The 12,579-nt window shown below is 40.3% G+C and overlaps 1 protein-coding gene across 3 annotated transcripts in view; it reads right to left on the bottom strand.

The window, feature by feature from the left end:
* FRMD4B (FERM domain containing 4B) overlaps positions 1-12,579 on the bottom strand; it is a 314,088-nt gene that overhangs the window by 101,362 nt on the left and 200,147 nt on the right. For all 3 annotated transcript variants that reach the window (XM_048226469.2, XM_026501212.4, XM_048226468.2), the window contains 3 exons: positions 12,271-12,336; positions 9,510-9,604; positions 2,978-3,070 (listed from right to left, as the gene is read on the bottom strand). In XM_048226469.2, the coding sequence (XP_048082426.1) occupies positions 2,978-3,070; positions 9,510-9,604; positions 12,271-12,336 (254 nt within the window). The remainder of the gene's footprint in view (positions 1-2,977; positions 3,071-9,509; positions 9,605-12,270; positions 12,337-12,579) is intronic.

A 12,579-nucleotide genomic window follows, 5' to 3' on the forward strand; every position in this document is an offset into this window, starting at 1 on the left:
AGTTCTGTTCTCTCAAAAGAAGAGGCTAGAAGCCCTCTGAAAGGCACCAGACTTCACTGGGGCGCCTAGAACCCCCTTCGTGAGCCCTCCAAAGAACATTCCGCGGAGAGACCTCCGTCAGTTCACTTCATTCTTTGGTGCTTTTGCTTTATTATCTCTTTAATTCAGTTGGAGTAACAAGTACTTAATTGGAATAATAACAAAGACTATTATGATCTCACAATACTGTTGGGAGGAAAAATTAAGTGAATAATTAAGAACTCGATAAGGGTTTTAAACACGCAAGGAGTTAAGAGAAAGTCATGTGATGTGATTATGGGACACTTGAGATAACGCTCAAGTAAGTGCTGAAACTCACGGAACAAGTAGCAGGCTGCTCGGGCATCTCTGGAACACGCTTCCAGAAGACAGAGCCGCCTTACGAATGACTGAATAGAAGGGAAGACAGAGTTTTCTCCCCTGGTATTTTGAGACCAAAACTAGACCAGATATCAGCTGTCAGAGGAGTTCACAATCGGATAACTAAATAAATGGTACTTGTTAAATTCTCCAAAGACAGAGGATTTTGCTGACTGCTTATTCCGCGTGAGAAACACACGTGCGTGCAAAGATGCAAATGCAACGATCTTAACCACAGCCTGCATTAAAATATACATAATTGGAAACAGCCTAAGTGCTTCATAGGAGACTAGACCCCTACATTATGAAAGTGCAAACAAAGTGGATTTTTACAGACACAAGGGGAGAAATCTCCAGGTAAAAACAAAGTCAGTCATCAAGCAACGTGTCATCCTTATTTTTCTCTGAGAAGGGAAGGGTGTCAGGGGTGGAGGGAGGGGGGAAAGGCTGGGCAAGAGTAAGTTCACAGAATTTGAAATGTTTACAATGAAAATATAATTTTTGGTGAAAAATGTATTGACGTATGTTGAACCATTTTTCACACATAAGATTAAAATTTCTCTATGCTCTGACCCCTGTTTAATGACGAATACACACTTTTTCCTACTGCTTCTTAGTTTGTGTTTGCCTTTTTCTCCCATTTCCAAGAACACAAGCACTCACACCATACTCTTTCCAGGAAACTCCTATGTTTTTCTTTAGGATTTCCGCACATTTCTCCACACCAGCTATGCTTCTGGACAAATCACCGCTTATGCTACCTACTTCCTGGGTTTCAAAAACATGTCTGGTGGTATGAAAGAAATTCCAAGCCAGATATCAAGGCAAAAGGCAAAAAACAAATTGGGGATTGTCAATACTTTATTTCCTGAATAAGGAGCAGCTACTGTTGGCAATCACAAGTCATACAAAAAAAAAAGATGTTTAAAAAAAGGTAGGACATCTTATTATCATACTTTTGGGTTTCATGGAGCAGACTGAAGTTTTAAAAAATTGTGTAAATCAACATGATTTTGCCAGGTAATCATAGTATAAAAATCCCAAAAAAAAGAAAAAGAAGAAGCTTCCACTACTATGTCATAAAACAAATCATCCATCCTTTCTTTCTTTCTTTCTTTCTTTCTTTCTTTCTTTCTTTCTTTCTTTCTTTCTTTCTTTCTTTCTTCTTTCCTTTCTTTTCTTCCTCTCTCTCCCTCCCCTTCCTTCCTTCCTTCCTTCCTTCCTTCCTTCCTTCCTTCCTTCCTTCCTTCCAAGTCAGCTATCAAAATTATAAAAGCATGTGCCTCTAAACTAAACTATCCAAATGGGTCTTGAACTCACAACCGAGGGATCAAGAGTTACATGCTCTACCCACTGAGCCAGCCAGGTGCCTCAAACAAAGCATACTTCAATATCCACAAAATAACACAAGCTCAGAATACAAAGACATTCTTTAGGTTGATCTAGCTTTATGAAAACTTATTTGGATTCCTGGAAAATCTACGACCTTAGCTTATTTTATCATATTTGGCTTCAGACAAGGAAAACAGCTTATCATGAAATTTATCATCAAATTCAGGTAGTGGGGAGAGAGCTGCTAGTGCACAGAAAGGGGCTTTCAGCAAAATTGGGAATGTGTTACTTCTCAAGCTGGGTACAGGAACAGGTGTTACTTTTTATAACCTTTTATTTATTTAAAAAAAATTTTTTTAAGATTTTTATTTATTTATTTGACAGAGAGAGAGACAGCCGGTGAGAGAGGGAACACAAGCAGGGGAAGTAGGAGAGGAAGAAGCAGGCTCCCAGGGGAGGAGCCTGATGTGGGGCTCGATCCCAGAACGCCGGGATCACGCCCTGAGCCAAAGGCAGACCCTTAAGGACTGAGCCACCCAGGCTCTCCGACCTTTTATTTATTTTAGAGTGTGAATATGTCATGTGGAAAACTATTCCCATCATGGCTTTAAGATATCTCTGATTGAGTTGAACACATCCATTTCCGGAGAAAGTATGTATGGAGGCCCCTAGGAATGGGTAAGTGTCCAGCCCAAGCAGAGTCAGGGAACAAGTCAAGGACTCCTTACATCCTTCTCAGCAATCTCTCTGCCTGCGAGCTGAATTCAGATTTCTGCGCTGTTAAGATAATTCTTTCCATGAGCATTTGTTTGCATTTTATCTTCTATTCAAACTCAGGCGTGAAATTGTATAAAATTCAATTCTTGCCACAGTCTCTAGGAAATGTTCATACACAACATGTAACGGTAAATGTTTGCCATATTTCAAATTATAAAAATCCTTAAAGTATGCTGAGTTGAAAACAGCCTTCTGTGTTAAAACAAAGTACCTATGTTTTCCAGCTTTAAATTGATCCAAAGGACTTTGAGGAACAAAGGACAGTGATCCTATCCTTTATCTTCAAAGAAAATAGTTCTACACAGTATCTATGGCAACTTTGTCTCCAGACTGAGACAGTGGAGAATCTTTTCCACATAATAATGTTTTGATAGGTCTGTTCTTTTTTTATTCTCTATCTGATCACCAGATTTTTTTTTTTTTTTTTTTAAGGGAGGTGGGAATGCTGGATGTTTCTATGGATACATACCTCACAGCAAAATGCAAAATGGTGGTGCCTGGCTTCTTGGGCAGATCATGGTCAAGAACTCGGTGATCTAACTGTAGCCAGTTCTGCTGACCTCTGTGAGGGCAAAGCAAAGAAAAAGGATTAAACAGAAGGTCAGAGGAAGGTTCGATAGCACGCAAGTGTTGGCAAAGCCATGGGGAAACAGTTACTGTCATACGTGGATGGCAGGCGTATAACCTGTTACAACTGGTAATGAGGCCAATTTAGCAATTACTATCAAAGTTATAAAAGCATCTGCCTCTGAACCAGACTGTCCATTTCCAAAAACTTATCAAGGTAAACTTGCACATGTGAAAAATGGCCCAGCTGTAAAGTTCCCTACTGTAGCATGGTCGTAACAGAAAAAAGGCTCAAAAAACCCCAAAGATGTCCAGCAAGGTGTTGCTTAAAAAATTAATTTAAACTGAGCAGTAACATACAAGGAAGCCATACAGAAGATGGAGAGTATCTTTACAAACTTATTTGAACAATTACCAAGACATGACGTTAGATGGAAAAGCAAAGTGCATAACCTGAGTACATTATATAGCCATTTTAAATTAAAAAATGCACACGCGCACACATAAATAAAATATCTCTGAGAGGATAAACAAGAAACTGATACCACCTGGTAGCTTTGGAGGTAAAAAACTAGGTGAAACTTAATATATTAATCTTTAAATTCTTATTAAATATGATATCTGAAATATTTTAGATAGTCAAAAAGGGGAAAACTCCTGGTTTCATGAAATCAGACAGACACAAAGAACAATAGTACAGCTTTCTAAAAAGTATAGGGTTACATATTCTCTGAGTGTTGTTTCTGTTCATATATTATGGATTTCCTAATATTTAAGCATGCATTTGTTTATTTACTCAAGAGCCTCAGCAAATTCATGACTATGAACAGTTCTCTTTAAATTCTGACCACTGGGGGATCCAAAGGATGACACTGTAGCTTGGGATTGTTTCCAGGACTTTTCCAAGGTTGTCCAACCAGTTGGTCTGTTTAAGTCTGTATATTCCCGGAAGGCATAGACTCCATTTTGCTTGCTTCTAGAAAGCTCAGAAACATGCAAAGAGTGGTGGGGTGCTGAATTATAATAAAACCTATAATGGGCCAGAAGATATTTTCCAACCTTTTTTGGTCTTTGAATAAATAATTAAAAAAACTCAGGAAACTCTAAGCTGTATTCATTATAAGTAGATAGGAAAAGTAGACATAAACAATAACAAGAGTAATTGTAATAATAATCATTAATAATAATAGCTACTCATAATAATAACAGGTACTCTGTGCCCACTGAGCTGGAAGTTTTTATGTATTAAGGCTGTATTTTACAATAAGTTTGCAAAAAAAGTAGCAGAAGCCAAGATTTGAGCCCAGGACTTGGAATACAGGACTTTGTATACAGAAGACTAGAGAGTTGAATCAGGTTTTATAACTTTTGGCTGATCTCTGTCACTTACTAGTCTCAACACTGGAAAAAGTGTTTCTGCAATTATAAGATGAGGCTTCCGATAACGGTCCCTAGCTTTCCTAGGAGGAATGTTATAAGATAAATAAGCTGATATAAGTGATATAAGGGGATGTTCTTAGAAATACTGCTTGTTTAAAAATATATATATATATATAAAGATAGGGGGCTAGAAGGTAAGGGACTCTCCTACTGTATTTCATCCAGTTTAGAATTGCTGATTGAAAGACATACGCCAGTTCAGACATGTTCAAATACTTGTCTTTAAGTACATAAAACAGTATATAGTATCAGGTCTTAAAAGTTTTCTTAGGGAAAATGAGACTCATTCGGAATTGTTCTTCCTGCTTTTATATAGGACAGATATGGCATTATTACAAGAGCACAACATATATTTACATGAACTTGCATGGAATGATGTTCAAGAATGAATAAAACAAGTTGTATAATAACATACACAGCATAAACCAATTATATTAACCAAAGAAGCACACTGAAAACGCAATTATGTGTGGATGAAATTCTTTTAGTTCTGGAGAGCTATAGAGCAAATTGCAACATTTGAAGTGGGGAGGTAATCAAAAGGGAATGGCTTCAATTACGATATTCAATTTTTTTAAATAAAAAGACATTCATGTATATATACTGTAAAAATAATTTTTTAAAAAGGATAAATTAGAAAGTAGATTCTTTTTTAAAGATTTTTATTTATTTATTTGACAGAGAGAGAGAGCACAAGCAGGGGGAACAGGGGAGGAAGAAGCAGGCTCCCCACCGAGCAGGGAGCCCGATGTGGGACTCAATCCCAGGACCCCGAGATCATGACCTGAGCTGAAGGCAGATGCCCAACCAACCGAGCCACCCAGGCACCCCAGAAAGTAGATTTAAAAAAAAAAAAATCCATCCGGGGGTGCCTAGCTAGCTCAGTTGGAAGAGCACATGACTCTTGATCTTGCGGTCGTGAGTTTGAGCCCCACATTGGGTATAGACATTGCTAAAATAATAATAATGATAATATAATAAACTTAAAAAACCCCATCCATAATATCACCAACAAGATAAAATTAGAAGAACAAAAAATTGAAAATTACCCGTAACTCTATCACTGAGATACAAATAAGGTTAATGTGTTGTTTTATAATCTTTGAGACTAAAATGAGATCAAAAAGCACTTATTGTGACAACCTGCTTTTCTCAAGTTTTTCCATCAGCAAATATATTAGATCTAATCAATATCTCAAAAAGACAGTTGACTCTAGACACTCACCTCTATCAAGCTGTGCAGGTCAACCCAAAAGCAAGCTTTTTCTGGACTAGAATTGTATCAGTCTAAAAGCCCATCAACTCACACCCATCTAATGGGATGGTGATCAAAAGTCACAACTGTGTTGTGAAAACTATTTGCTATTTCTTCATAAACAAAGCTTATTCAGCAAAGCCTTTTGAAACAAGGGAATTAAAAGAAAAATGAAGTGGGTTGAAGGGGATGGGAACCATTTTGGTCAACTGCAGGGCCTCTGCCTCCGGAGGGCGAGACTGCCCTCTAGAGGTGAAAGGCTGCCTCTGCACACAGGTCGCTAGGAGGTACTTCCAAGTGTCATCTCAAGGAACTCCACCCCACCCTCCAACAGGACCATGGATTTATTTTTGTTGGGCACCAACACTACTTTTCTTATGTAATGGCACAATTCTTTTTTTTTTTTTTTCTTTCCATTTCTCTTCTTGCCTTGTGGCGTGAGGGCATACACAGTAGCTAGTTTCATTGACAAAATGTCCCCCTCGGCTTTGTCTTACTCTGTTGAGAGTTCACCAAAGGCAGACGGCCGATGTGGCATCTAAGTTGGAAATTGAATTCAGACAGCATCCTGGGAGGGATCCGACTCAGTGGTTTTATGGGGGGCGGGGGAAAGAGAGTGCTGAAAGAAAATACTTTCCAAAAATATTTACCAGACAAAGAAAAAGAGCTAGGCTTGTGACCAAGACATTCCAAGGAGACACCCTTAGACAGAAGCAATTTTCCAGACCTGTTCCGCAGAAAGGTGGAAATGGCCAAATCCTCCCTCCCCCTCCCAAAGCCCAGCTCCTACCTCTTCTGAAAATAAACACAACTACAGCCAGAAGACACCTTCCAAACTGGTCATAATTCAAAAATAGACTCTGCTGTCACTTGCAGGGGAGTAGACAGAGGACAGTTTGGAGCCAGGCTTCTTGGAAAGACTATAACCATCAACCACTGTCGCCAAACGAGATAGCTGGAGGAGACGCTGGAGTGAGACATTCTTCTCCCAGTAGAGGATTTGGAAAGAAATCCCAGAGCACAAGGGGGGGAGGTGGCTCAAGGCATTAAAGGAAGTCATTCATATTATTCCTTTTTTTTTCTGAAGAGAAGGTCTTACGGCTGAACAACTGATTTATGCACTGTTTGGTTACGCTCACCTGAACTGGGAGTTTTCCTAGAAGCCATCCATGTGGCCAGGACCCCCTTTTTCAGCCCATCCTGAACCCTGTAGCCTGGGGAACTTGCAATACCAGTCATAAATCATGTAATTCCTGTGCAAATATCCTACAGTGGCCTAGGGGTGCCTCTCCCACCTACATGACAGACAGGGCTCACCTACAATCTTGTCCCTCTTACCTCTTGCCCGACCATCAGGCCAGGCTCCTCACCACTGAGCAAATGCACCATATTCATTTCCATGCTCACGCACTGGGCCACAAAATGAGTCTTCCCTAGAATGTCATCTCCCATTCCCCTCTACCTAAAGTCTACCTGCCCTGCCCTGTCCATTTGTAGTTATTCTCTTGAGTGAATTCCACTCTAGTCATCCTTTAGCCCGCTTCTGGACACTGAACTTACTACCATACCAACAATGGCCATGATAGCTTCCTTTCAGTGTGTGCCTGTGCTATGAGCGGGGCATACCTTACCGGACTTAAGAATACATAATCCTAGCATCCTATTACATGTGTCTTATGCAGTCCTTATTATATAGAGGTACTAGTATTATGCCCAGTGTACCGAAGAGAACACTGGAGTGTCGGAGATATTAAGTTACTGGCCTAAAATCCCATAGCTACCACAATTCTATAATATCGGCTCCCTGCCTCCCTCTCAACATTTAACTTGCACCACTTTCCTTCTTACTCTCTATATTGCAGTCATTCAAGATTTTTTTTTTCTTTCTCAAAAATATAAAATAAAAAACCCCAAAAGTCAAGCTCCGTCTCACCTCAAGGCTTTCGTCCTGGCTTTTGTCTGGAATGCCTCCCTCTACTTTTGCAGAACTGGGTCTTGCTTTTTATTACTTGTTCCTCCTAGAAGCCTTTCTTGTCCACCCTATCTAACACTGGGCCCCAACTTTTCTTCATCATGGCCATGATCATGTTCTTCTAAGCACTTATCATTTCGAGTAATTTCTCACTTATTTATTCACTTGTTCTGCTAGACCATACCACTGCAGTATAAGCTTCGTGAAAACAAGAACCTCATCTCTGTCGTGCACAGCTAAATCTCTAGGACCTAGAACAATGCCTGGCATTTGGTGAGCACTCAAGAAATATTTGTTGAATGAATAAATTAATATTCATGCTTTTGGCGTCTATTCTATGTGACCTAAGTTACAGTGTTTATAGCACTTACAGTTCAACCATATAGCTTAGCCATTATGTCTTTTAGGTTTCATGTCTTATACTGTTTGCAATTATTGCATGTACAATCGCTTGCAGCCTGTGTGTGTGTGTGTGTGTGTGTGTGTGTGTGTTTAGTCTCTAATTTACATGAACCAGCCTTGTGTTTCCAGCTAAGACCATGCGGTCAATGAATGTCTGCATTTCCTGTTTCACCCAGCAGAGGACTGATCATACAGGGTCTCCAATAGTTGTTGGGCGAACTGATAATCTTGTGAATCAGAGTGAGGCGGGCAATGCCTAGGATACTTTTGTCTAGTGTACTTCCGATTCAGGAAGCATCCTGGGTCTAGGATCAAAGTTTTCTGGTTTTTCTGTCTCCTGACAAGTGGTTGCCTGATTTTGCCCAGCCTGTATCCTGAGCCTGGGCGTGTCCTAGGCTTGTGGCCCACTCAGGCTGGAAATAATCAGAATCTAGGTGTTAAAAGAAAAAAAAAATTAACCCCTTCTTGAGATTATTTTCTGCCTGGTTAAACTAAAGAACTGAAAAAATATTTACACTGGGAGAGTTACAGAAAAATGCTGGGTCGGTTGGCCAATATATTTTGTGTCTGGAATGCATTTTCTTGAATTTTAATATTTGAAGAACTCTTTGGATATTATCTCCACGAAAGGGAAAAATTCCTCTGATAATCTATCAGGTTGCAAATAACGCAGGCAAATTGGGACTATCATAACACACACACACACACACACACACACACACCACACGCACACAGGAAAGAATTGGTAAGACCAAACACATTTTTTTTACATGGAGTTTTAACTTCTTATGATTTTATTGTTATACACATGCTTCATTTCAGAAAGCATTTAAGTCATTGATAAATATATACCGTGTCCAAGTCAGCATAAAAAATTTAAGTAGATAAAAAAAAAAAAAAGACAGTAAGGAAGTAACTAAAATGACCTAGGGCGAAGTGCAAAAGTTCATTCGGTATTAAAACAATAAACATATTTTTCAGGTGGGCCATACATTTGCCTTTAAAGTGTCTTGCCACCAACACTCAGAACATTAATTCTCGTTTCAATATATGAGTGAATGACGACCGAGTATTCTATCACCGATACATAACTACAGTACAAAATGGGGAGATAGACTCTTAAGAATAACCCCATTATAACAGATTTCTAAAACACTAGAACAATATTTTGATGTTTAAAAATGATCACTATTCCTTTTCTTCTCCCTTGCAATAGTCCTAGGAGAGAAATCTTATATTAGATAATCTTTAACCAAGCAAGACATATTCGAATTCTTGGAGCATTTCTGCCCTTTTCTGCTGATGTGAATGACAGTAAGCATGTAGTCCACATGAAAGGTAAATGAAAATGATGAGAACACTCACGTGTCATCTGTAAATGTTATTCCAAAGTACTCCTTTTCTTTCAGGTTGAAATGGGAAGCCACGAGGTCCAGCAATTCTCTCGATAGAAGTTTGGGCTGTTAAAATAAAATGCGATCAGAAGCTACCACCCTTCTCTGGCCCAAACGGTTTAGAGCGGCTTTCGTTCATTTGTTCGTTTTTAAATTTTTAAAGAGATTTTATTTATTTATTTGACAGAGAGAGAGAGAGAGAACAAGCAGGGGGAGCTGCAAGCAAAGGGAGAAAGAGGCTCCCCGCTGAGCAGGGAGCCCAATGCAGGACTCGATCCCAGGATCCTGAGATCATGACCCGATCTAAAGGCAGACACTTAACTGACTGAGCCACTCAGGCAACCCTGTTTGTTTGTTTTTAAATACATCTGCCCCCCTCTTTTGCTGTTTATGATAATCGACTATACATTTTCCAAAAGACTGGGAAGGAGAAGAAATTGTAATAGGAACCTCAATGAGATCATCATTTTCATGTATTTTGCAATTCAGTCCAGTACCTTACTTTTTCCTCTAGGGCATAGTGTGTTTACTCGCGCGACGGCACTTTGGAAAAATCCTCTTTCATATGTAGTATGGTGCTGGTGACCAACACAAAGAATACCAACACCTCACCGCGTGGACTGTAGGACTAACTTCGCTTGGTGAGGGCCGGCTGAAGAGGCTGAAGACCCCAGGCTGTGGGGTCACAGATAAAGCTACTTCTCTACTCCTGGTTACCATTTACTGTGCTGAGCTCCTTCTATCCATTGTCTCATTTTGTCCTTATAATGAGCCTATGAGATAGGAGTTCTTAATGCCATTTTAGAGATTAGGGGACCAAAGTCAAGAGTAGCTAAACACCTGCTTGATGTTCCAGTCAGTAAGGGCAGGGAATTTAACCCAGTTCTGTCTGATTCCAAAGCCTAAGCCTTTCATTTCTCTCTAGGGATGGAGTGATTTTACCCATTGTAGAGATGATTGTCACCAGTGTTTACCAAGCACTTAGTTAGAAGAAGGATATACCTCCTACATTGTTGGTGGGAATGCAAGTTGGTACAGCCACTCTGGAAAACAGTGTGGAGGTCCCTTAAAAAGTTAAAAATTGAGCTACCCTATGATCCAGCCATTGCACTACTGGGTGTTTACCCCAAAGATACAGACGTAGTAAAGAGAAGGGCCATATGTACCCCAATGTTCATAGCAGCAATATCCACAATAGCTAAATCGTGGAAGGAGCCGAGATGCCCTTCAACAGATGACTGGATTAAGAAGTTGTGGTCCATATATACAATGGAATATTACTCAGCTATCAGAAAGAACGAGTTCTCAACATTTGCTGCAACATGGACGGCACTGGAGGAGATAATGCTAAGTGAAATAAGTCGAGCAGAGAAAGAAAATTATCATATGATTTCTTTCATCTATGGAACATAAGAACTAGGAAGATCGGTAGGAGAAGAAAGGGATAAAGAAAGGGGGGGTAATCAGAAGGGGGAATGAAGCATGAGAGACTATGGACTCTGAGAAACAAACTGAGGGCCTCAGAGAGGAGGGGGGTGGGGGAATGGGATAGACCGGTGATGGGTAGTAAGGAGGGCACGTATTGCATGGTGCACTGGGTGTTATACACAACTAATGAATCATCGAGCCTTACATCGGAAACCGGGGATGTACTGTATGGTGACTAACATAATATAATAAAAAATCATTAAAAAATAAAAAAAAAAAAAAAGAAGAAGGATCTAATCTATGAGCTCTTGAGAAGGACTGGCCGTGGTGGCAAGGAGCATGGTTTGCAATCAGGGGGGACATCCAGAGTGATAGTGGACACCTGATTTGCAGGGACTTGGGAAGGAAAGGGGGATATGCTGGAGGGCATTTGCCTGGGTTCTTTCTGAACTTAGAGCCAAACAATTTAGGGCTCATTATGGTGCTTTGAGAGTTGGATGTTTGCTGTTGGGGAAGAAAAATGGTCGTGGTTAAAAAAAAAAGAAGAAGAAGAAAGAAAGAAATAGGCAGAAATCTAGACTAAGAGATCTATTCTGGTGAAACAGTGTCAACTGTACTATTTTCTTTCTAACTGAAGCCTGTGCATAGTGGATGAGAAAGGAGCCTCAGAAGAATTTAGGTTTGGTCAAAGGAGAGAGTTCTAGCTGTAGCTACAGCTGTGGCTATCGGAGGGGATTTCTACAGTTTCTAAGGTCCTTGGTCCACAGTGTGGGGTAAATAAAGAGAGAAGGATCAACAATGAAAACACCACCACTCATATACGCCATATATTTTACAAAAAGACTTCATTCACATATATAATCTAGCTTGATTTTAGTCATAATTCTGTGAGGAAAACCAAGCCTTCTCCATCCCAGTTCACAGCTGATGATGCCGGGTATTTAACGTGGACAGTGTCATGTAGCAAGAAAGTGGCAGGATGCGGATTTGCAGCTCACAATCCCCCTTTCGGGGAAACATTATGGTGTCCAGTTTACCAACAAGAGGTTCAGAGAAGCAAAGTCACTTCCTGGGGGTCACAAAGCCACTGAGTGTCAGAGCTGAGACCGGAACCCAAGGGTCTCAAATTCATGTCCCCAGATTATAACTACTCTTACACGTAGACTGAGTTGTCTGACTTAAAAGCTTTACTTCTGCCCCTCAAACAATCCCGAGTCATTGGCACAGATAAGCGAGCAGCCTGACCCCAGGCCATGAGGCTCAGAGGGAACCAGTACAAGCTGTCTCTGCATGGCAACACCTACCTGAACCAGCAGCTCCAGTCCCCGATCATCCAGGAGGTGTACCTGGCAGTGCCTGCCTTCTGTCATCTGTGGGGACAAGACAGCAAGAGCGACATCAGGGCTGGAGCTGGCAAGCAGACCCTTGAACTTGATTTACAGTTTAGTTTACATGCGATGTGCTCAGCCTAAAAATGGCTTCAGCTGAGTTATTCAGCAGCCTTGATCCTAAACAGACTTATATGGCTTTAATTCTTGAATTCATTAATCAATGAATTAATTTGTTCTTGGATTTCAAAGACGAAAAGAATGAAAAGCAAAGACAACTCAATA

Source organism: Ursus arctos, unplaced genomic scaffold, assembly GCF_023065955.2.
Source record: "Ursus arctos isolate Adak ecotype North America unplaced genomic scaffold, UrsArc2.0 scaffold_14, whole genome shotgun sequence".
In the NCBI taxonomy this organism is placed as follows: Eukaryota; Metazoa; Chordata; class Mammalia; order Carnivora; family Ursidae; genus Ursus; species Ursus arctos.